Source organism: Haemaphysalis longicornis, unplaced genomic scaffold (genome assembly GCF_048455015.1).
Source record: "Haemaphysalis longicornis isolate Haplotype H1 unplaced genomic scaffold, Haemaphysalis longicornis Haplotype H1 scaffold_7, whole genome shotgun sequence".
Lineage (NCBI taxonomy): Eukaryota > Metazoa > Arthropoda > Arachnida > Ixodida > Ixodidae > Haemaphysalis > Haemaphysalis longicornis.
This window is the reverse complement of record NW_027526422.1, coordinates 60103315-60126499: the sequence shown is the minus strand read 5'-3', so window position 1 is coordinate 60126499 and position 23185 is coordinate 60103315. Positions and strand designations below refer to the sequence as shown.

Here is a 23185-nt window from a genome sequence, read left to right as displayed (position 1 = left end):
AATTCACCATTTTTGCACTGCAACGTTCATTGCTCCACGAGCGAGTTCGCAGAACATGTGCACAATGACACTGACGCGCTGGCGAGTTCTCATTGGCGTCGTGTCGCCATAAGCACTGACTGCTTGCGGGCATAGTCCCAAATCAGCGAACCCTTGGCCTGGTGTGAACATGCTTCTTGCAATACAGGTACGAGCCAGGCCAGCTCCAAATGTGGGGGGAAAGCGCATCGCATTTGAGCATCTCCGGTGGCATGGAGGGCGTTCACCACTGCGTACGACTCGTCTAGTGATTGTTACTATTTCAAGCCGTGTTGGTAGGCTTATCCGGCGCATTTTACAGCTGACAACACGGCAGAAGCACAGTATGCCGATTACTGAGCTATCGAGATTACCCGGGCAACGATAACGTCGGAAGCCAAGCATGTTGTTTCATAGAACCGAAACTGAAACTGGTTTTTCTCATCTTGGGCATCTTCCAATCATGTAGCACCTCGTATGGACGTCGCTGCTTTAGTTGGTGCGGCCACTGTAGACCGTGCATGGCAGTTCTTTCAGGCTTTATAAAATAAATACCGCCTTATCGCCCGCATAAACGATGAAAAGTGTGCTTATTTGAGCCAGTCTGCGCAGTGCCAAAACAGGAGCGTGACAAATTCACTTCAGTGTCCCTTTAATTAAGACAAGTTCCAAGCTTAAAGAAAACAAGAAACTGCACAACTCAAATGACGCCATTCTGCTGCAATTTAGCTTCAGTGCATAAAAATAGATGCAAAATAGAAGCACACCACACGGAACAATTACAGCACTGTGGGTGGCCAATGAGAAGATCAATGGAAAGCCTCCTCCACGCTGAACACACATTTCAGCCAATCTTCAAGTGGGTTGGCCGGAACCGCTCGATAGCTGATAAGGTTGGGCATGAACCGCTTGGCTGGGCATGCTGGCAGAAGTACAAGGCCAAGCTGATTTTATCTCATGCAGAGATTTCTCTCATGTACTTTCACAGAATGTGCTAATTGCATGCTCATAAAACATGCGGGGATCATGTTTTTACATAACATCACTGGCTTTATATTGCACAGCTTTATAGTACTGTCATCGCTACACTGAAGACATTTGTTGGGGAAGGAAAGGGGAAAGGGGGTGGCAGAATTTTGATGACAAATTATGAGGGAAGGCCATCCGCATGCTGTTTTTAGAGTGTGTGAAACATATTTCTTACTTTGATAAGCTAGAGTACAACATAAAGAGGAAACCTACACTATGTCGTAGGACTTAGTCGAGAGTCTAGCCACGAAAGACAGCACAGAACCAACGTTTCAGCAGGTGAGGTACTGTATTTAGCAATGACGAAACAGCAAAGATAAAAACCAGCGATCAGCTGTCTAAACTCCGAATAGCCGTAGCTATTAATGCGTTAAGAGTTTCTGGCATTGGCAGCTGTGGCATGTGTTAAACTTAGGGATGCAGGCCATGAAACGCTCAGAAGGCAGGTTAAAATTTCAACTTCATCCCGGTGGCCGGAGTACAACCGTCCGTGCAACAATGTGCCACTAAGTGTGCTCAACTGTGGTCACTTCACCCCACAGAGTCAATTGATTGGTTGTAGGGTTTAACGCGCCGACGCAACGCAGGCGATGAGGCGCGCCATAGTGGAGGGCTCCGGATTAATTTTGATTACCTGGGGATCTTTAACGGGCGCTGAAATCTCGTGCACACGGGAATTTTTGCTCTTCGCCTCCATCAGAAAAGCGGCGTCCTCGTGCTCAGCAGCACAACGCAGCACTGAGAAGCACTGTGACACCGCGGGTACCCCACAGAGTTGATGTATCGCTTGCACCTCCCTCCCATCCCTCCCCAACACTCACGGGTGGCCATGTGCCTGGGGCGTCCTGAGCAGTTGGGCAGGCTTGCAGAAGGAGGCACTGTGCGTAGCCACGGCGACGAGACCAGCGGGGAGGAGGCTGCGGATCGGCAGGCAGCGCCGTCCTGCGGGCATCCCCCTCCGAGCCAGGGTCCCCCACCGCGCTGCGTGGTCAGCAGCAGCAGCGGCAGGCTCTGGTGTGACAGCCACATGCTGCTTCTCCGCAGGGTCGGTGGTCACGCGCCACTCTCCCGCTCCTCCTCCACAACTATGGCTGCTGCAGCTTGGCTGCGTGGGGGCAGACAGTGCCAGGTGATCACATTTACTAAGCTCGTTTAACAGGAAAAAGTGAGTGTTTTACTTGGAGCAGCGTTACAGTGGGGGTGGGCAGTAACGAATGACACTGGTATCATTTTGTCACACACATGAATGAAATAAGTAATCCCCGATCTTACAAAAGCTGCAGAGAGAGAGAGAGAGAGAGACGGGGGTGAGGGGGAATAATAAAAAACACACAACTGAAACAAGCTTCCCATCTCTCCCAAAATATACGTATGGCTTCCTGATGAAACAGTACACACAAGGCCTCAGATCTTGCAACCCTCAAGGGACATTTTCTTAATCCGCACCTTGTGGTAATAGCACTGCTTTGTCTTATAAAAAAAAATCATTCCAGGCAAACAAACCAGATTATACCACGTTCAAAAGATGTTTGTATGATCAGACACGTAACCTGCCTCACAACCCCATGATCCCTGAGCAGATCATATCTCCTTTGCCAAGACAATGAAATAGAAAGCGAAGAGGAGGGGAAAGTAAATACGAAAGAGATACTGGCAAGTGAAGCTGGGAGAAGTCCGTAGGAAGAAATGCTTGCGATAAAAGAGTGCTCAACGTAGGGTCGCTTGCTGTCAGTGAATGCAGGGTCAATGGCACTTCTCCAAGACATCGCCTGCTGTCGAAGACAAAATATCACAGCTGTCCATACAACTCATGCACAACTGTTGTGTCTGTATGGCAACGTAACAGCTGCTTTTCATCCCTTGAAAAATTGGACCCATTTTTTTTTTTTACAATGCCACCCATACAATGTGCATTTTACAGGGCTCATGAGCCAATGATTTTTATTATTTCAGATATTGTCAGAACAATTATGACACGTTTGTTGCAGTATGCTGATCAGATATATGAAACAAGTTTTTTACATAGAACAGGTTAAACACATGTTAATTTCTCTTGTAAAAGTTTTGTCAAATTTATCGAGAAAACTGCATACTGGATGCCTGTAATCTGTATGCAACTATTATTCTAAACAAACAAGGAGTGTAATAATTGTCGTTTAATAACACATCTGTTTTTAATAACACTTCAACCTTATTCGACTCTTAAGTTCATCATTTAAGAAAGATGCCCTTCTTAATTACTGCTTTTCAATGACTAACTTTGTGGCTGCATAATTTCCGCAGCAACAGAGCAAGAAGCACAAAAGAACCATCGCAGCACTCATATGTTGCTCTACGTTATCATTGCACATATTTTGTAAGCACCCATTATAAATTGTATTTTTTCTAAATAACTGGAAAAAAAAATGTAAAAAAGATGTGCATGTGTTAACTATTCATTTTATGTAAAAATCTATTTCACATTTTCATCAGCATGCTGCAACACGTCCGCCAATTTTTATGACAATAGTTGAAAAATACAGATTTAAAATGACAACAGCTGTAATATTAAAAAAAAAAGAAAGATATCAAAGACAGTGAGCCCACTTGCTGCCAAGAGACCAGCTGGATGGCTACAAAAATGAAATTAAAAAAAGAAATGAGAAAACGAAAAGGATGCTTAGCTGTTGCTCAATCGATATATTTAGAATATATTTGAACGCCGAATAGCGTTTCTAAAGAAAACAATACGAATTTCCCCTGCAGTTTTGCATTGTTAAATCAGCGCACTCGCCTTCTTTCCGCACAGCCCGTCCCCGGAGGAACAGCGTTTGTTCTTTTCCTCGTCATGATCTGCACCCAACACGAGGAGCTATTTTCCGCCCGTCGGTGCGGCTTGGCTTTTCCTCCGCACACTCTCGAGTTCTTTCTCGCCACCGAGACCCGAGTCCAGCGCGCTCGAGCGGACACTATTTTCGTCCGAGCAGCGCGGATCAACGCTGGGGACGGCGCAGCGATGATTTACGCCGAACTCGGACGCCGGGCATGGAGCGTGGTCAGTCCCTAGAGTGGATCGATGGCGCGGGGTTCAGCGTACCGCCGAAATAAACAAGCGGAAAAAAGGGGGGCCGGCGTCGTACTACATTGGCCTCGGCTGGCGAATATCGGGGACGGTAATCCCCTAGAGCCGCACGAAGCGGCGGTACATGGCCGCGGCGTTTCGGGCGAGTCACAAGGCACTCCCCAATGCATTTCGCTATCACGCCGAGCGCTATCACTATTTGCTATCACACCGAGCGAAATGCCTCGTGAGGAATCGCTTTTTGTAATGTCCCTTTATCGAAATTTGACCGCAGCAGGCGTGGGCAACCTCACGAGGACGCGTCTGCCAGCCAGATAAGCTTCTTAATTTACTACACTCGACGTGGCGGGAGGTCGAAACCAGAGTCTGCCGCCGGGAATGTTCCTTAATTTACAATGCTCGAATCGAGTGTTGTAAATCATGTTTATGACCCGCGCGGACAAAGGGAGCAATATAAACCGCACTGCTGCCTCTGTTGACTCTGGACACCACAGAGCTCTACAGGCGAACTCTAAAGGAACGTTGTTGGTAACGTCAGCGCAATCGCACAGAACCTCAGACGACTAGAGAACACCGCCAGGTTGTGTCGGGGCTGAATCGTGGGTTTTGCAACTATTTGTCCTATATTCAGGAACACTTCTTGCTTAGGAGGTGGAGAGGCATCGTCACCATGGCGCCCACTGCAGCCTGAAACGTTATCGTAGGAGGTAAGTCAAGATGAGTGGCGTGGCCCAGTCTGAACATCTGCGCACTTACTCTTTGTTTTTGTTTTTCTACAAGGAAACGGCGCAAAAAAAAAAATTGCGGTACGAAAACGACGACAGACATCGAGTGCTTACATTTTTGCGCATGGATACTCCTTCGGTTTCCTTATCGTGACAAGCACAACTTTTGGCGGGAAAGCAACTCGAAGTCGGGACCAACACAGGCGGAGAAGAAATACAAGACACACCGTATTTCTCGCCTGTCCGTATCCGTACCCAGCGCACTGGCACAGATAAGAGCCACTCAACGGCACAACTATCTCTTTTCACATTTACAGGAATTACAAACGAACAAGGGAACCTTATTATATGCGATGTAACAGAAAGATATGCCTGCCATTCCTAACTAACGGTGTGGAAGCGCACGGGCACCGAAGTACCACATTGCCCAACCAACAACTGCGGCTTATGGAAACGGCCATGGCATCCCGTACTACAAGGAACGTCATTGCTCCCATAGTAGAATATTCTGTGCACCCCCTCCCCCCCAGTGAAAGAAACAACACCTGAAAACATTTAATTAAAACTTCATCAAAAACAGTCGCAGCTATTGTGCCGACGACGCAACGCCACACCGTCCCTCTTCGTTATCAAACCGAGTAACGGAGAAATTAGTTACGCTCGTTACGATAAAATAATTGCGGCCACGACGACAAATCCAACTTCGTTCAATTTGAAATAACCAGTCTTAGGTAACTTTCTCAGCTCCATTCCAGCCACGAAAGACGTTTTTTAGAAGAAAAAACGCGACACATTGTAAAACTTCCAAATTCCACGCTACTGTGACGTAATATGGGCTATTGAAATGATTCGGTCAAGCGGAATTAGAGGCCGCACTAATATCGCCGACGCCCAGTAATGCTTCTCGGCAGTCGCTTTGGTCCATAGAGTTAATATAGTACTGCTTTTATCGGTGGCCGCCATTCGCACAAGCACGTCCTGTGACATCATGGGGAGTCGCCACTGCTTCATCAGTACGCTTTGATACCTCGACCAATTTGAATTTGTGGACAAAATTGGTATCACGAAACTTGGTAAACGAAACTTGTATTTTGCCTCCAGGGCCCCCCTCTTTAACGCGTCAATCCAGCCGAAATATTACAACAGTACACTTCTAGAGCCTTAAAAAGAAACTCCGAACACAGCCGAACACAGCGGTTATCGCAAAAAAATTTTCACACCTTGGGCCTCCTTGATTATCAGTCCCGGATCGTCCGCGGACTGCCCGAGACACGATCCGGTGCTCGATTTTTCCCAGGTATTTCTATGGGACTTCCGGTCCGCACGCAGCCCTGTGACTGCCCGCTGACCGTCCACAACTGCTAAATCGAGGCTGCCCATTTTAACGCTCTGCAGAAAACGCGCCGAGTTCAAACGGCCAGCAGCTGCAGGGTGGAACGTATCTGCCGTCGCGCGGCTCAGAAGGACGCAGTGCGACGCCCCACACGAGCAGCAACCGTTATCAGCGGCTGCGCGTTCGGCCGAAAAACCGCCGCAGCTGGGGCCCACATTTCGCAATGCTTCGCCCCAGCGCCACTAATTCTCAATGGCTCTCGACTCGAAACTTCGGTACCCCGCCTATCTTCGGCGTCCCGCACCCACAACCCGCACCACGATGAAAGCATAGACAATTCTTCCGCCCGGTCCCGCACTTAAAGGGGCCGCGAGGACAAAATTCAAGTTGGGTTCATTAAAGGGGCCATGCAGACAAAATCTCGAAAGATTTCGTGTTTTATAGTGCCCCCAGCACTTGACCGGAAGCAAACGATGCTTTATTCACTGAGAAATGAATCAATTTAAGTTAAAATTTTGATTTTCCCTCTAAATAGCGTGTTTTCGTGGTCTGCAACGACATCACAGGAACCGACCGCTCTGCAGCCAATTGCGACGCCGCCGGACTCGACTCCTTTCCGCGCTCGGAAAAGGTCGAGCCACTTCCCGGCGATTTCTAGAGAACCTTGTTTGTGCGACTGGCGGCCGCCGACACCCCCCCCCCCCCCCCGCCCAGGAAAAAATAAAAATAAGTAAAAAACATGATTGGGCGATTGTAGTGGGACCTCTAGTTCCGTTTGATCGTATCAATTGAATGCTAAAGTGCAGTAACACACTGGCAACTATACATGTTTTCAGTGCCTGCCTATTGCGTCCTAGCTGCCCGTATTCCTGTAGTCACTGTAGAGCGAAATTCGAAACTCTTTCGAAATATCTTGCGTTTCCTCAATAAAAAAACGTCTTTCGTGGCTGTAACGGAGCTGAGTAAGCTACTAAAACTAGTTCTTACAAACTGAGCAAAGTTGTATCTTGTCTTCATGGCCCCTATAAAGCCTCGCAAAAAAAAAAAAAAAAAAAAAAAAAAAGGCCATCTCTACTGACGTCAAACATGGGGACGGACGAAGCATGCGGTGTACAGTGTATTCAAAGATTTCAAGTCTCTCTCTTGTCACATGGCCAGGGCTGATTGGACGCCGGAGAAGCGCCGGTTGGAGGAGCAATCGCGCGCTTGCTGAGGCGGTGGCGCCATCTCTTGGCGTTGAACCGGATTTAAGTAATTAAGTGAGAGACAGAGTGGCCGTGAGTTGTCTTCGTGTCGCACGCCGCAGCATGCTAAGAAGAATGCCAAGTAGCGCGAGGCGTTGGAAAACGTGTGTCCCGGTGTTCTTTCAGTACGCATTTTTTTTTGCTCACGGAGATGAAACGTTCTGACGCGAGGCGTTGGAAAATGAGTGTCCCGGTGTTTTAGTACCGTGACTACATGAGACGACAGGAGAGGCCGACAGCCCGAGCACCTAAGGGGCTTCGCCCCTAATACTGCGTGCATAACATCTACGCTTTATTGTAGGCTCCGTTTGCAACGCCTTTTCGCGTCGCCTAGGGGGGCTCGATGGCGTAACACCAGCCGATAAGGAGGCTTCCCGGACACGCCCATCTGGAGGGGGAACAGGGGAGGGGGGAGCATCGAATGAGCGCCGTGCGCGAGCGGAGAAATCATATCGCCCCTTCAAGAGCGGCGTGTAGACCGCACTCGCGTGTTCGATCTCGCGAACAAAACCACGGAGCACCTCGATGGTCAAGCCTCGATAACGCCACTTGTCGAACGATGCGCACGCTTGTTCGCTCATCGCACGCAACGCTCCAGCCACCCCGCGGCCGCTTGCCGGGAAGGTGCACTATGCCAAGTGAGGCCAGCGCAACTGTCTTGTTGGGGGCGGCCAGTTGTGCAATAGCGCGTAACGGCGGCCCGTTTGGACCTAATCTACGAACGCATGTTATTCTCTCGCATCAATTAACAACAACAACAAAAAAAAACACGGTATTTTCAAAAACAAGACACTGCTACTTTCTTTTTCTAGGCCTCCAGTTCTTCCTTTTTCTGTTATTAGAGTTTAGCACTCCGTATGCTCCGTTAGTTCCGTTCGTACTGTGTTCACTGGAACCCGACTGCGCCTGCGCCGTTCAGAACGCCTGCGCCGTCCAGAACTGGCATCTAATACGATTTCCTTTTTCTGAATGACGCAACAGTAACGTGACGGAAGAAACCGTGGTTCGAGACCAGACCAGCGCGGTTTTCTGGAGGGATCACACACGGCAAATTTACACTGAACGTCTTCGATTATCAATCCCGGACCGTCCGGGGCCTGCCCAGAACACGATCCGGCCCTCTATTTTCAACTGCATTCCTATGGGACTTCCGGTACCGAGGCGACAGTCCTCGGAACTTCCCGCGGATCCATACAGAACTGGTAAACCAAGGACTACCGCTATTAGGACGCGGTCCATGAACATACAAAGCCCGGGAAGCGGCCGCTAAAGTGAAAGGGCCCGCCGCGGTGGCTCAGTGCCGAGCCCAAGGACGCGGGTTCGATTCCCGGCCGCGGCGCCCGCTTTTCTGATGGAGGCGAAAAGCGAGAACGTCCGTGTGTTCGCGATTTCGGCGCACGTTAAAGTCCTCCAGGTAGTCAAAATTAATCCGGAGCCCTCCACTACGGCGCGCCTCATCGCCCGTGTAGCGTCGGCGCGTTAAACCCCATAATCAATCAATCAATCAATAAAGCGAAAGGGCCCGCATTTTTCGTCTCTAGCCTCAGAGTCACCTGCACCAGACATTCGGAACTGCAAGCCTCAAACTTTGATGATGCATGAGCGCGCCACGTTTTTTGGCAAGCTGCAATGAGTGCAGTTTACAACCGCTCTCGATTAAAAAAAAAAAAAAAGTCCACAGAATCTTCCGCCTCCCCAACATGTTCCCCCTGCAGCCACCATGCGCCAGCAAGCACGGCGTCCCGTTGCGCGCAGAAGGCAGGTTGTCTATCCAGTAGTCCTGTAGATAGGCCCACACCAGAGCCGCTAAATAAAGCCTTTATTTAGTGGCTCCAGCCGCAACGTTTTCGGAAAGCAGCGTCGGCTGGCGAACGTGACAGGTGGCACATGCGCACGCAGGAGAAGACGCATATATGTTGCGCGACCCCGACCCCCACGTCCCCCAAGTTGCAAGCACACGGCGCCGAGCCTGGTGCTTCGTTGCGCAACTCGGCCCGGCTAATTGCCTCATTCGCGCGACGACTAGAAAACAAACAAAAGTCCGACGAGGAAACAAACACAAAAGTCGCGTTGCGTGAACTGTGTCTGTTCTTGGAACGGAAAGCTAAACCTGGCACCTCTCGTTCGACGGCGGCCCGATCCCGCATACGCACGAGACATAGTGAATGGAAAGCTCAATGGCGGCCCCAAGCCTCGCTTTCAACGTCACCGCGCTCGCTGCACCCACGCCGTGTCTGGAGGCACCGTTATCGTGTGTGAGTCGCTGACGCACCTTTTTTTCGGCGTACGCTTGGAGGGAGTCGTCCGGTCTGGCGTAAACGCACTACGTTTCTTGCTATGATTCACGGTATTGAACGACACCACAGCGAGAAACAATGTTCTCTCATCAACGCAGACTGACGCGAAAGTGTGAAGCCAAAATCAGCCGAGAAGTTACAGAAAGAAAGGGAAGGGGTGGTTTTCACAAACGCAGTTTTCGCGTGTTCTCTTCCGGTGTTCACGATTGAGCTAGACCTGACTTTAAAGATTGACAACAACATTTGAAAAAGCTCATTATTAATTTATTTGTGCCAGCAAGGTCGGCGCCCTCTGGCCACCTGTGTCGTCCGGTGCATATGGAGTGGAAGACAAAAGTAGACGACGCAACATTGGGAGTTCCACGGTGCACGAACAAGTGGTACAAAATAAAAATACCGCAACACCTGTCTTCCCTGCATTCTTATCGCGAGTGCAAGAAGGCAGTTAGAGATATAATGGATTATCTTTCTTGAGTACGTAACGAGAAAATTATGGTCTGTCTGTCTGTCCGTCCCTCGATTCAGCCTTCCGACCAAAGTTGAAAGAGTACTTGAATAAAAGGTTTATTTATAAAAAAAAAACATTTTAAATCTCTACATATGGAAACTCACTTCATGCTTTTCAACATTGTTCAGCGAGAAAACATTAGCCATTTTTTAGGCAGAACATCAATGCACAACTGGTACTCGCTGTGGTCTTTTAATTAAGTATGCATGGCTGCTGGATATCTGCTATAGCAAATAAAAAAATACGCGTTGGAAAAAAAAATGAAGTCAGCTCACACTAACGCGTAAGACTTGAAAGTAGCAAAGCTGTACGCAACCTGCACGACTATCATGAAGTCAACGTTGCAGTCGACTTGCTTCTTCTTCGCTGCCGCAACGACCTTTACTCTATCACTCTTGCTATAAGTTTGAGCTTACTTCAATTTTTTTGGCAGTGATAATCATTGGCCATCACCTTGGAGGGGCGTACGCTATGACGTGTCTTTCTCGTTCCGAGCAAGTGCTGCCACGATTAGGTCGAACACTGGAGTTTTTTTTTTATTAATCTCCCTAAGTGGTTATGCTTGGCTTGACAAACGTGCGCAGGGGACGCTGGGCGGTCGTCGCGTGGTGCACGCACACACGAGCGCTCGGCATTTTTCTCGTTTTTGCTAACTGCAGTGCGGTCGCCGCAATCTTGGCCAGTCTCCCTAAGTGGTTATGCTTGGCTTGACAAACGTGCGCAGGGGACGCTGGGCGGTCGTCGCGTGGTGCACGCACACACGAGCGCTCGGCATTTTTCTCGTTTTTGCTAACTGCAGTGCGGCCGCCGCAACATTGGCCAATCTCCCTAAGCGGGTATGCTTGGCTTGACAAACGTGCGCAGGGGACGCTGGGCGGTCGTCGCGTGGTGCACGCACACACGAGCGCTCGGCATTTTTCTCGTTTTTGCTAACTGCAGTGCGGCCGCCGCAACATTGGCCAATCTCCCTAAGCGGGTATGCTTGGCTTGACAAACGTGCGCAGGGGACGCTGGGCGGTCGTCGCGTGGTGCACGCACACACGAGCGCTCGGCATTTTTCTCTCGTTTTTGCTAACTGCAGTGCGGTCGCCGCAATCTTGGCCAGTCTCCCTAAGTGGTTATGCTTGGCTTGACAAACGTGCGCAGGGGACGCTGGGCGGTCGTCGCGAGGCACGCACACGCGAGGGCTAGGCATTTTCTCGGTTTTGTTAACCGCCGGGCTGACGCCGCGAGGCCCGTCCTCACGTGCGCGCGCTCGGCAATTTCTTGGTAGTTTTAACTGCGGACACAAAACAATTACGACTATCTAAACAGCTTCGCCGTGGAAAATATTTTGACTCCAAAATACAAAAAACAAAATACAGCTCGCGCGAGCCTGGACCTTGTGGCAGCGTTCCAAGTTCAACAATAACAAATGATTCCAGTAGATGGTGCGAGCAGTGGAAGGCGGAAAATTTGACTTTAGAAAACCTCCTCCGTGTTTTTATCGTGGAGGGAGCGAGACGGGAGGGGAAGAATCGCCTTTCGACGACATTTGCAGCAAAGTGAGCTGATATGCAGCCACCTTTTGTAGCGTGCACGCTACACTGGCCGAAGTTGAGCAGTTTCGCGTGGCTCCTGGAGAGCCGTGCTGCGCATGCCCGAGCAGCAGTGACTTCACACGGGGCACAGAACGTTGCTCGCTGCCCGGCGTCTCTCACGCACCCCACGCGCCCAGCGTCTTCGCCGACCTCCGTTCCGCACGTGGCGGCCCGGTCCACTTGATCATGCGAGGTGTGGCCGGCTGTGGAATCGAAGGCTCGTGCGTCGCAGCAACACCGGCGGGCGCCTGTGGAACCAGCTTAGCTCTGGGGCGATTGGTGACGCTGCGCCGGAGCCGCTTGATAAATTAAGATCAGAATAACATTATGCGTATTCCGTGTGTGTGTCATTGAAGTAGCAGTAAGCATGATAATCAAGCTAATCCTAGACAACCAGGCAAGCTAAGAATAAACAGCTGAACTTTAGCTCACGCTACGTATATCCTGGCATAGCCGAGCTAAGCCACTGCTATTTTTTTAGTAGAGACACGAAGTTTCTACAGCGACATGACACACACGAGGACACGGCTACTACTATGTTCTGCTGTCTGGCCAAAGCGATCCCGTCACGAGGTGACCGGTCCACCATCCACGCGCTCTTGCCGAAGTACTCGCGAGCCTTCTCGCTAAGCCCCTTCAGGGCAGGTTGAGAAGAGCGCGTTCCACTTGATTCGCCTCACGCACTGCCCGCCTGTGGAACCATGTTCTTGATAATATTGCGCCCGTGACTAACCTGGAAGCAATCCGTCATCATCTACAAGAACAATTTTTTTTTCAACACCGGAAAACAGCAAAACTTATTGCGCTCTTTTGCGTGAACACAATTTATTCTTATTTTTTACCGTTACTACAAACTGCATAACGTTTTCTTTTTCGTGGCGGGTTTGCATAGTGTTTTTGCTTAACGTTTGTTGTTCTTGTTTAAATTTCAAATACGCTTGCTGTGACGATGTCTTTTTTGCACGGAACATCTTACTTGGCTCACCAAGTGTATTTATGAAAAGTTTGGCAATAGAAAGCTCAGAGAAGTGCACCGGTAAGGGCGGTGGTGAGGTCATTTGCACCGTTAGTTTATTAATCTACAAGCCCCCCTTGCCCAATGACCTGCTGGGCCTAGCTGTAAGGTATTTCGAATAAGCTATTGTAAGCCCTTTTGACCACGCTGCCAGTGTTTCGAACCTTACAAAAGAACTTCCTCACCATCTGTACATTATCATCAGTACTAACTCTTGACTCCTGCCATCATAATCGCCTGTACGTAATAATCATCACCATCTGGGGCTGTTCCTTCGCCCCAGCGCCTGAATAAACGGTCGTCCAAATAATTCTCTCTCACTCTAAATAAATAAATCCATATGCGCAGAACGACCGAGGAGCGTAGATCTTTCAGACGCTCAGCAAAGTCCAGACGCTGTCTGAGCCACGCATAAACACGGTGAAGCCCCCGACTCGAGCCTTATCTGCCGGCGCTGACGGTCTCTGCAAGGTAAGCGGCTAACGGCACTCAGTAACGGTCGCCCGTGACGTCACATGCAAACACGACGTTTGCCTGATAGGCGCGTTAGCAGGAACACAGTTATTTCTTGGGTGCGCACGACACATCCGTTCAGTCGAACGAGTCAGCAGTTGGAATCCTTCCGTTCTTCGGCAATCCGATTGATAAGGTGTGCCACTCTGCTTCGGTCGGCCTAGCTGTTTATCAACTGCGTATGTAATTCCTGCTGACGAGCTGGTCCGTTATCTCGGAGCAATGTGTGTCTCGATACTCACGGCCGCTGCCGAATAGGGAAATGTTTTTTTTTTAAACTCACCACCCCTTCCCCAAAAAAGCTGAGAGAAGCGCGAAAGCTGAAAGTGCGTCCAACCTTCGCTGAAAGTGCGTCCAATCGATTGCCAAACCTTGGAAGACCCAAATCGCAAACGAAGAACGGAACCACGCTACGATTTCTCGCGCACTGAACGCATCTGCGAACGATCTAGACGTGACCCTATACCTGGTATGTGAGAAAAAGGTATACCATTGTACTCCTTCTTTATGATCGATGAGTGTGTATTGTCTTATCTAGAACCGTGCCCTTTTTGCAATTTTCAAGTAACCATTTTGACACAATGGAAGCCCGGTTTCATGCATGCGCGTCGTGCGTCCAGAGATCTAATCAGCTTTTCAGTCGATCAGCCGGTATATGGGGAAATGCATTAGTTTTTTGACAGAACGACGTCGGTCCCAACTTTGCCTTTACTTTCGCTTTACGTATTTCGGTGTCGTACGAATGCCAGCACGACCAGAAACCTACCAATATCAAGGGCGCAGTGAACTTAGAGTTCCTGTATATCGCGTAGCGCACGAGTTGCGCGTCTGATTGCCACATGCCGCGGGTTCCAGTTCGACAGAAAGCCAGCTTTCAGTGTTGCGCACAAGACCCCGTTTTCAGTCAGTTCTGCTCAACTGTGCATCGGCGGTTGTGGAAGCGGCCGAATATCGTGAGGAGTTTTCGACCGGCCGCTTCTCGCTACTGCCACTCGCGCGGTGGCCCGGCGGCAGCTCCTACGTGTGGGACGGGTGGCTTTCCCGCACGACCTGGAACTCAAGATGGCGGATGGACGCGCAACTCTGCTCCCCTAGGGGAGCTATATACAGGAACTCTACATGGAACTTCAATCACGCGCTACGGCTCGGCGGTGCTCGAATTTTGAATGAACGCATCTAGAAACCGGCCAGCAAACCAAACGGGTCGGAACGCAGCGGCTTCGGCTTTGGACGCTAAAAAATGAATGCGCGTACGTGGTCGTCCCGAAAACGCTGTACCCCATCTCTCCTACAACTTCGTCCCTTGGGGAGAGATTCTTCTGTGCTAGGGGGTGCGGTGGAAACCCTCACCGCCCTCAAGGTGTGCTCGTAGTTGGATCAGGACTGTGGGGTTCCCGCACACAACGTGCTCTACGTCATTTCGACCAAGGGCACCCCACGTGCAAGCGTGTCGCAACAAAATGAATCACTTTTGAACAATTTTTTTTTCGACAAAGCGCGGGCTTCTTTGCGCCTCAATTTCACCCAAAGGCCAGACTTTAAGTCGGTTTTGTTCATAAACAACACAGGCAAAGTATCTAGGGGTTCTTTCGCAGCCGATTGTAAGCCTGTTGGGCCCATAAGGGCCTACTTCACCATATTTATTTTTCTCCCGTAGAAAGAAATAACCAAACAGGCATACTAAATAAAAGCGCAGAAAAACGCGGGACAAACAGAAGAACTACACAGGACGAGCGCTCGTCCTGTTAGTTCTTCTCTTCGTCCCGCGTTTTTCTGCGCTTTTATTTAGTATGTCTCCATACCAACTTGCCCACTTGTCGGTGCTCCTAAACCAAACAGGCCTGTGTCCCCAAACGGAATTGGGTTCTTATCCTACTGACAAAAAAAAAAAAAAAAAAAAAACACGGAATTGCAGTAGCTTGCGTTTAAGCCGCATTTCCCGGCAGCATATGCAAGATTTTCCGGCGTTGGAGGACATACCAATCGAAGGGGGCGTGCGGCGTGATGACTACAGCGGAAGCGGCAGCCGCCACAAGTGCGCCAAGGAAGTCGCGCAATCGTTACGAATACGGCGTCTGGCCCCAAGGACACGGCGATCGAAGATCCAGGGCCGGCGAAGAATGGGCCGCGGAAATGCAGCGCTCGGGGATGAAAAAAAAAAGTGTACACGTGCGAATGCTCCCGCGCACAGCAGCTGCAGAGCGGCTGGCTATCCATGACACGCGACAACAAAGAATGGCCGCATCATCGCCGTAACGTTACGGTATTTTGAATCGATTCCGCACCTAACGATGCGGTTCCCGAACGGACTATACACACAACCCCTTTCCTCCGCATTTCGAGGAAAACAGGCAGCGAACGGGCCGCATGCTAGTAGGTGGCTCCGAGAGCACGCGAACCCACTGTTCCATGGTGTTGCACGTGGGCCGTATGTGCGCGCTTGAATGGAACGCATGCCACTGCGTGCATCGTTTGCGAGCCATGCTTTGGCAATATACGAAAGAGAGGACAGTGATGGGCCGCCCTGATTGTCGTATAAATCCACAGCACAATAGTTACTGGTTGCTCGGTTGAATCGGGAAGGGACTTTGCAAAACAAGAAACCAAGAATCCTCCATGGCTGGTTCCTCCTGAGATTTGAACTGCATGCTTCAGAAAAAAAGCTAAACGCTCTTTTTACTGCGAAGCAGTATATGTCTAACCCCGTAAGTTTTTTTATTCCGGTGAAGCCGCTTTACACGGCGGCGCTCCGGGGCTCCTCCTCGCCACCGCTGACCCCCAATCACAACTGTTATTCCCCTCGCCAACACCCATGTCCCTTTCACGAGTTGCAATCGGCTGACAACGGCGGAAGCGCCGTTATCAGATGATTGCGGAGAATACACAGAAGCGCGAATGGGTGTAAAAACGACCGAAAGCCGTCGCCGCCTCAAATGCCACCTCGCATAGTAGGTGTGAATAACCTTCCGGTTGACGATCCACTTTCCCGATGCAAACGCCGGTGTGAGCTCATAATTCTTCAACTTAAAAGGCTTTCCGAGCGACATTTTCGCCGGTGTATTTAACGCCTAAGTGTGAGCCCACCACCGGTTGCCAGTTCATGCGTGCACGGGTTGGAGTGGGAGGAGGAGGGGGGGGGGGGGGGGGGGGGGCGTGCACGCACTACCGATGACATGCCTGTTGTGCTGGTGGGATATTTAAACGTGGATGACTCGTGGCTCATACGCCCTGTCGGCTGTCCTCCTTAACCGAGTGGTTTGGGTCTGGGTTGGTGTTACAGACAGTAAGATGCCTACGACAAGGGAGGGCAAAGGACACTCACGTTTGTGCACCAGAATAAAGCCTGAGGCCTTCGAGGTTTGTTGTTGTTGTTTGTTCGTTTATTTAATAGCCTCAAGGCTTAGTAGACACCAAACGGGTCCGATCTATATCCAGGAAACTAGGTTGGCCTCCCGGATATAGTCCAGTAGGAAACGGTAGGCAGGACCATGGAGCCACCGATGGTAATGCGTGTCTTGCTGCAAATTTAGGCCTGCTGCCATCAAACATTTTCTTCGAATGTCCTTAGTTCCAGGGCATGTCCATAGTAGGTGGTGAAGGTCTGCCGGAACCGTTTCCTCACAGCAGGTTGGACATTTCACATGTCCTCGGTAGTCCCCTTTTCATCCACTCGTGCGGGCAGGAGTAAGAGCCACGCCCAGTCGGATCCTTCGTAGTACAATCTCCTCCATCCTGGTAAGATTGAGGGGGAGGAGAACCGAACACGGAGGTATGAGAGCACGCGTTCGGCGTCGAAGATCCTCCTTTGCAGCCATTCTTGTGGCCCATGGGTCACTTGGGAGCTGGGTGGGGGATGATGGGGCCGGGCAGTTGTGTGACAGGAAGTCAGCCCGTTCATTTCCTGCAATACTGGTGTGACCGGGAACCCATGACACAACCACTTTGGATGGTATTTTGCTGTGGAGCTGGTGGATGCGTTGGCAGATGATAGGGGTCTGCGCAACATGTTTCAAATAGTGGATCACTTGCGTAGAGTCGGTACGAAGATTGATGGTATTCAAGACTTCATTGGAAGCGGCTGCACATAGTAGGATGTCGTGTATAGCCTGCAATTCCAGCAGGATTGGGGTGCATGTGGCAGAGGCGTAGGGAATACGGCCTTCGATGCTGGGATGAGTGGGGCTGGTCCACGCAGTGACTCCATGCGTTCCTGTGCATGAAGCGTCGGTGTAGAGGAGGCATTGATCGTCTGGTCCCGGGTAATTTGGGAGGGGAGAGAGCTGCGCTTTACCCTCCTTGGTCCGCCTTCTCTGCAGATGGCTTGTTTTGTTGGAGGTTATAATGGTATAGCCCCAGGGTGGAAGCTCATCCTGACTTTCTGGAGGTGCCAAGTTGCCCGGGTTGAAGTGGTCGTACAGTGCATGGCCGTTCTGCAGACATGCATACTTTGACAGTCGCACAGCTCGGCGTTGGTTTATGAGCTCGTCAATTGTGTTGAGCTGAGCTTAACTCGCTATGGGGCAGACGCAAGGGCCAGCCCGAACAGAAGTGCAAATAGGCCGCCGCCGTTGCCTGCTCAAGTTCTAGCTCTTCTGTGAATCTCTCCGAATGAACGGCAACTTGCCCGCTTGGAACGCTGAAGTGCACAAATATTACTTGTTCAGCTTAAAGGGCTTTCAGAGCGACATTTTCGATGGTTTAATTCACTTCTCAGCATGTGCACATAACTGGTTGTCGGCGATGAACACTCCGTTGTGCTGGCGAGAGGTTTAAACGTGGATGTCAGATGGCCCAATGCTACCTGTACTGTGTCCTAAGTGGAAGAGTGGATTGGGCTAATGTGTTACACAAACAGCAAGATGCCTACGACGTGGGAGTGAAACAGACAGCTCCATGTTTGCCACTTTAATGCTCGAGTCCCTCCAAGTTTCATTCAGCTAATTGCTAGGAAGCATGCTAAATCGCAAACAACAAACACATGTTTTGTTTTACGTTGTCCTTGGCCTGCACCCAGCTTCGCAGGTCATCCTTCACAGTGCTGGAAGGGCACTAATTGTTTAGCATAATTTTACAAATCTCAATTTTCCTTGCGCACAAACACAAACTGCTATCAACCCTTCCGAACCGTTATTTTCTTCATCCAGGAACTGAACCGGAACGGAATTTTTATTTATGGAACGAAACAGAAACCACAACAAAAAACATTTTGTACCGACACCTTGTTACAAAGTACTCATTTCAGGGATGCCTGCACAAATTAGCGGAAACGGAACAGCAATGTATATTCAACAACAAAGCTAGTACTACAACTGAATCATCATCAGGAAAGAAAAGCGGAATAACTTCAGACATACCTTCAGTCTACAGCAAACTGTTAGGGACCTTTTCTTGCGTAGTTTTTTTGTTGAAAGCTTGTTTCCATAAGAAAAAACAAAACAAAAACAAGCAGTGCAGGGCTTAGATGAAATAGTGCAGAGCAAAGAGCATCAGGGAATGGACAAAGAGTACCTGCCTCCAGCACTCATTGCATTTTATGTGAGGAGAAACTACATGAGAGGTAGTGTTTTATGTCAGTAGGTTATTGAAAAGACCATATAGAGATTGAATGATACAATAAAAGCTTAAAACGAACCACACAGCACCTCAGTTAGAGCTGGGCATTGAAAGTAACCACTACAGTTGCTTTCTTCAAGCAAGTCTGTGCTGAACTACAAAATCATTAGGTATTGAAAAGTAAATGCTAATTGCATGATACTAATCACACTGGAAACAGTCCTAGGTTGGCAATTACATTTATTGCCATTGAGAAATAACTTAGAAAGGGTCCCATATTGGCTACATACTTTAATATACTAAAGCAGTGGGCATCAAATGCAGTCAATGATTCTCACTTCAGCATAATTGGAGCTTTGTTTTTCCAGAATGAAAGGGCTAGTATTGTAGTGCTAGGCAGTAAATATACTTTCCAAAAAAAAAAAAAGAGCCAAAAAAAAAAAAACTGTGACAACTTGGTGGCGATAATTTACCTTGAAGATCAAACCACCATAAAGTAAGATCAATAGTGACACTTTATGCATACAGACTATCTTATACGTAGGGCAGTTAAATTAACCCCAAAGGAGGTTAAAGGGACACTGAAGCCAAAATACCATTGCTCTAGATAGATTAGCTAACGGAGAACCTGAATATAACGCTTACACTTAGTTTCTTTTTTTTAAAGTAAGGCAGAAAGTAACAAAAACATGAAGATGGCCGCTGCCGCTGGCTATACAGCACAACTTTCACCGGAAGGGCATAAATTGTCTGCCGTGTAAAATGTCTTTCCTGGCTGACGCTGGATGGCACTACTTGTCAATACATGGGGCGGCGGTACTGCTTCTTGAGGGAGTGTGCGAGCTTAGCACGAGTGGTCAGTTCCACTCCAGCATTTGCGGGGCCTCAAAAGAACTACGTTTTTTTTTCAACAACGCGTCAATACTGATCACGGGGTCCATGAAGGAGCAATTTTGCTTGGTGGTGCGGAGCTGTAAAGGATGTGGGAGTTCAGGAAGGAATAACAGATTTGACCGAAACTAACAAACCGCTCGGTACGTGGTAGCGCTGTATTTGGTTGCTCCTTACCACTATACATCCCCTCCGCTTCCCTTCCTTCTGGTTTATCATGACACAAACAGCGACTGCAGTTGCTGTTTGCGTCACGTTTGATTAGCGATTTCTCAGCAATCAAGGCACCTTTTGGCACCGAATTGATGCTAAAATTATTATAGGAAGATCAAACTTTCGTTTGAGACCAACTTGCTAGTTGCTTTGTGTCCCTTTAATGTCTACCAAGAATGTATTGACTGCATACAAGTCAAGGTAAAGCGGACGCACGGCTGCACTCATCTTAACATCGCCATCACCTCAAACAAAAGTTCAAAAGAAGGTTCAACTGGTGTACCTGCAGCAGGGCCATCAACACGCATGAATACCTGCGAGGTTGTTTCTGTAGCATGGTACAGCAGTTTCAAAACTGTCACTGACTAATGCGGCCGCAATGCCACCGCGCCAATACGAATCGTCTGCGTTGGAAGGGCCTTCACAAAACTGGTGCGCCACATACCGAAACTTACGCAAGAATCATTTCCTCCCAGGGGCTAGTTGGGGCGACGCGATAAGGATAAGCATCGCGTAATGCACGAAGGAGCGGAGAAAGAACCGCCACTCAAACTCGGCGAGGAAAATGAACGCGAGCGCCCCTGACCGTATTGCGAGACGAGGCAGCGGCGGCTTCAGGAGCTCGAATGAAAGGACAATATATACTGTCACAGCCCTCACATCACCTCAGGGCGCGTAGGGAGAGGGCGAGACCTTGGCAGTGGTATTCCATTGCGCAAGGCCGCTGAAAGTGAAGTCGCGCCGCGGGGAACGATTATAGCACTCCAAGACGGTGGCGTGAGAGACCGGCAATTACTGTCGGAATTGGTGAACAAAAACAAGTCTCGCCCGAGTCGTAACTGAGCGCGGGGTCGGTTGATTTTGCCGGCTTTCTCCGACCGCGATATTTTGCGCAGGTCCCTGTTGAAAACACTCAATGCGCGTTTCACACGAACTGGTTAAGCTAAACCCGCGCCTGCACACTGAAAAAAAGAAACGCGTTTAATGAATTTTAGCTCGTTTTGTTTACCGATCGACCGAACGTAGTTATTTTTTATGTTCAGTTCAGTGTATATATATATATATATTAAAAAAAACTAAAATTAACCAGTGCGGATGATGTGAACGTGCCCTGCCGCTGTTAGTACAGAAGGTAATAAACAGTGATTTCAGACCAAAAAAAAAAGAGAGAAAGTAATGCTACAAGACGGCGTTCACGGATACTTATTCAGTGGTAATACGACGCATTGTTGGGACCAGTTTCCCAAACACGGACAAGCCCAGTAAGGCACTGGGCTATATTTAGGGCCGTCTTGATTAGCGTTCTTTGAAAACAGAGCGGTGTGACCACCCGACTGTTTTGGTTGACGAGACTCCAGCCAAAACAAACTGCTCCATCGGGCGGCGTGGTTCAGGGTGTGTGAGCAGAGGGAAAGGAGACGCACCACCGAAAGTCTGTCACGCCCCAGCACTCGCCTATGAATATTATGACTGTAATAGCCTGCAACATCGTTAGTCTGTATAAAAATACTCCAAACACTGCATTCTCACGGGCCTGTCGCCCCAAAAACGAACTGAAAAAGCTCGCCGTAAATGAAACTCCACTTACCGAGCCACATCAAGACGCCATGACGGTGATGCCGATACCGATGCAGCTTCTGGCATGTCGTACCGGCAGTCTCTTGGTTCTAGACCGCAGTTCTAAACGTCCCTCAAAAAAGGCAGTGCCCTTACTCCTTACTTATTTGCCACGGTGAACAAAACATTTTTTTAAAAAAGATATTACTACTGGATTTTAAAACTAAATACACAGCGACTCTTTGCTACCTTCCTCACGTCGGATCCGAAACCGAAACTAGTTCTCACTGTCATCCAGTTTTTCCCAATATCAAATCTCTGCTTGCATCATAGCCTCTTGCATTTCTTTTTACTTTGGCAAGCGTTGCAGAATTTGCATGCGCATGCCATTGTTCACCGCGGGAGCCAAGAAAATGTCACCAGGAGGCTGCGCCGACTGCTTTTCGAATGAATACACAAAAATACTAAGGACAAATGAAAACTTTGACGTACTCGGCAAATTGCGATAATTTAACTGCACTGCTAACTTCAAAAAAAGCACATTTGTACTACTACAAAGTACAGAAAACCTCTCGCACATCCGTTACTAGTTTCCTTCCCATGCTGGGCAGATTCCCTGCAGTTTTCTTCCCATTTCCCCAAAGAATTCTTACTACGCGTGAAAAGATGGCATTCATTATGCTTGCAAGCTCAAGATTTTCTGGCTTGCGAAATGAATGGCCATTTTCCACCTCCAAACTCTCCACAGGCCGCAGGCAGCAAGCAGTACTCCTCTGCTTTAACACAAGAAAACAATGACAAATCATGTGCCAATTCTTAAAAATTACTGCTTGTAATTACGACCTGTAATCAAGGCAACAGGAGACTAAATTTAGCAAAAATAAAAAAGAAGAGTTTATTGGCTCCTGCACAACACAAATTAAAGTTGCAATTACACATCTCTGCAAAACTAAATCACACAAACATGTCCTGTTTGGTCTCATATATGTCTGTCATGCTTGCAGAACAATTTATTCGCAACGAGATTCGTCTCCAGCTTGAAGTTTTATGAACTGGTCCTCCCGTAGCAAGCTCAGGAGCTTCTCGAAAGGCTTGTATTTCTTCACTGTCAAGCTGCTGCCAATGATGATTAACTTGTGCTTTGCCCTGCTCACAGCAACAGTGAGGCGCCTTTGGTCGTTGAGTATTTCTGCATCCTGCAATGCACAAGAAAAAAATGTAAAAAATGGGAAGGCATTTCCCTATCGAGGTGATTAAAGCAGAAACAACAGCATGCAAGTGCTGATTCACAGGCACGAAGCAGGACATCTGTTGATTTAATTTACATTGGGCAAAACATATCCGGCTTGCTTTTTCTCTTTCATCCCCGATGAGCCAACAATGTACTGCAGCCAATTGGTGCTAGTCTAACCCTGGCAAGGTGTAAAAGTTAGCTTAAATGAGAAGGCCAAAATAAACAAAACAAGAAACAAATAAACACATCTTTCAACATGAGATTACAAACCTAAGTAAAAAAAAAATGCCACAAAGTCAGACTAAATAACCAACGCCAAACTCTTGAAAGTGTACAGGACAAACAAACGTCGAATGGAGAGCCCAAACACACAATGAACATTTAGCTGCGTACAAATACACCCCAACAATGACC

At 48.8% G+C, this 23185-nt stretch overlaps 2 protein-coding genes across 3 annotated transcripts in view; both read right to left on the bottom strand.

Annotated features, from left to right (window-relative positions):
• The window catches only part of Pisd (phosphatidylserine decarboxylase), a 39858-nt gene extending 18254 nt beyond the window's left edge, over nt 1-21604 (bottom strand). The window contains exons 1-3 of one of the 2 annotated variants that reach the window (XM_077677494.1): nt 21569-21604; nt 18678-18734; nt 1869-2152 (exon numbers count right to left, since the gene is read on the bottom strand). In XM_077677494.1, the coding sequence (XP_077533620.1) occupies nt 1869-2076 (208 nt within the window). In that variant the 5' untranslated portion in view covers nt 2077-2152; nt 18678-18734; nt 21569-21604. The remainder of the gene's footprint in view (nt 1-1868; nt 2153-18677; nt 18735-21568) is intronic. The other variant, XM_077677495.1, reaches the window with a different exon arrangement.
• An 803-nt stretch (nt 21605-22407) lies between these two features.
• Nucleotides 22408-23185, bottom strand: part of Dna2 (DNA replication helicase/nuclease 2) — a 71473-nt gene continuing 70695 nt past the window's right edge. Inside the window, exon 17 of the mRNA XM_077677492.1 lies at nt 22408-22733. Coding sequence (XP_077533618.1) covers nt 22548-22733 — 186 coding nt within the window. The 3' untranslated portion in view covers nt 22408-22547. The remainder of the gene's footprint in view (nt 22734-23185) is intronic.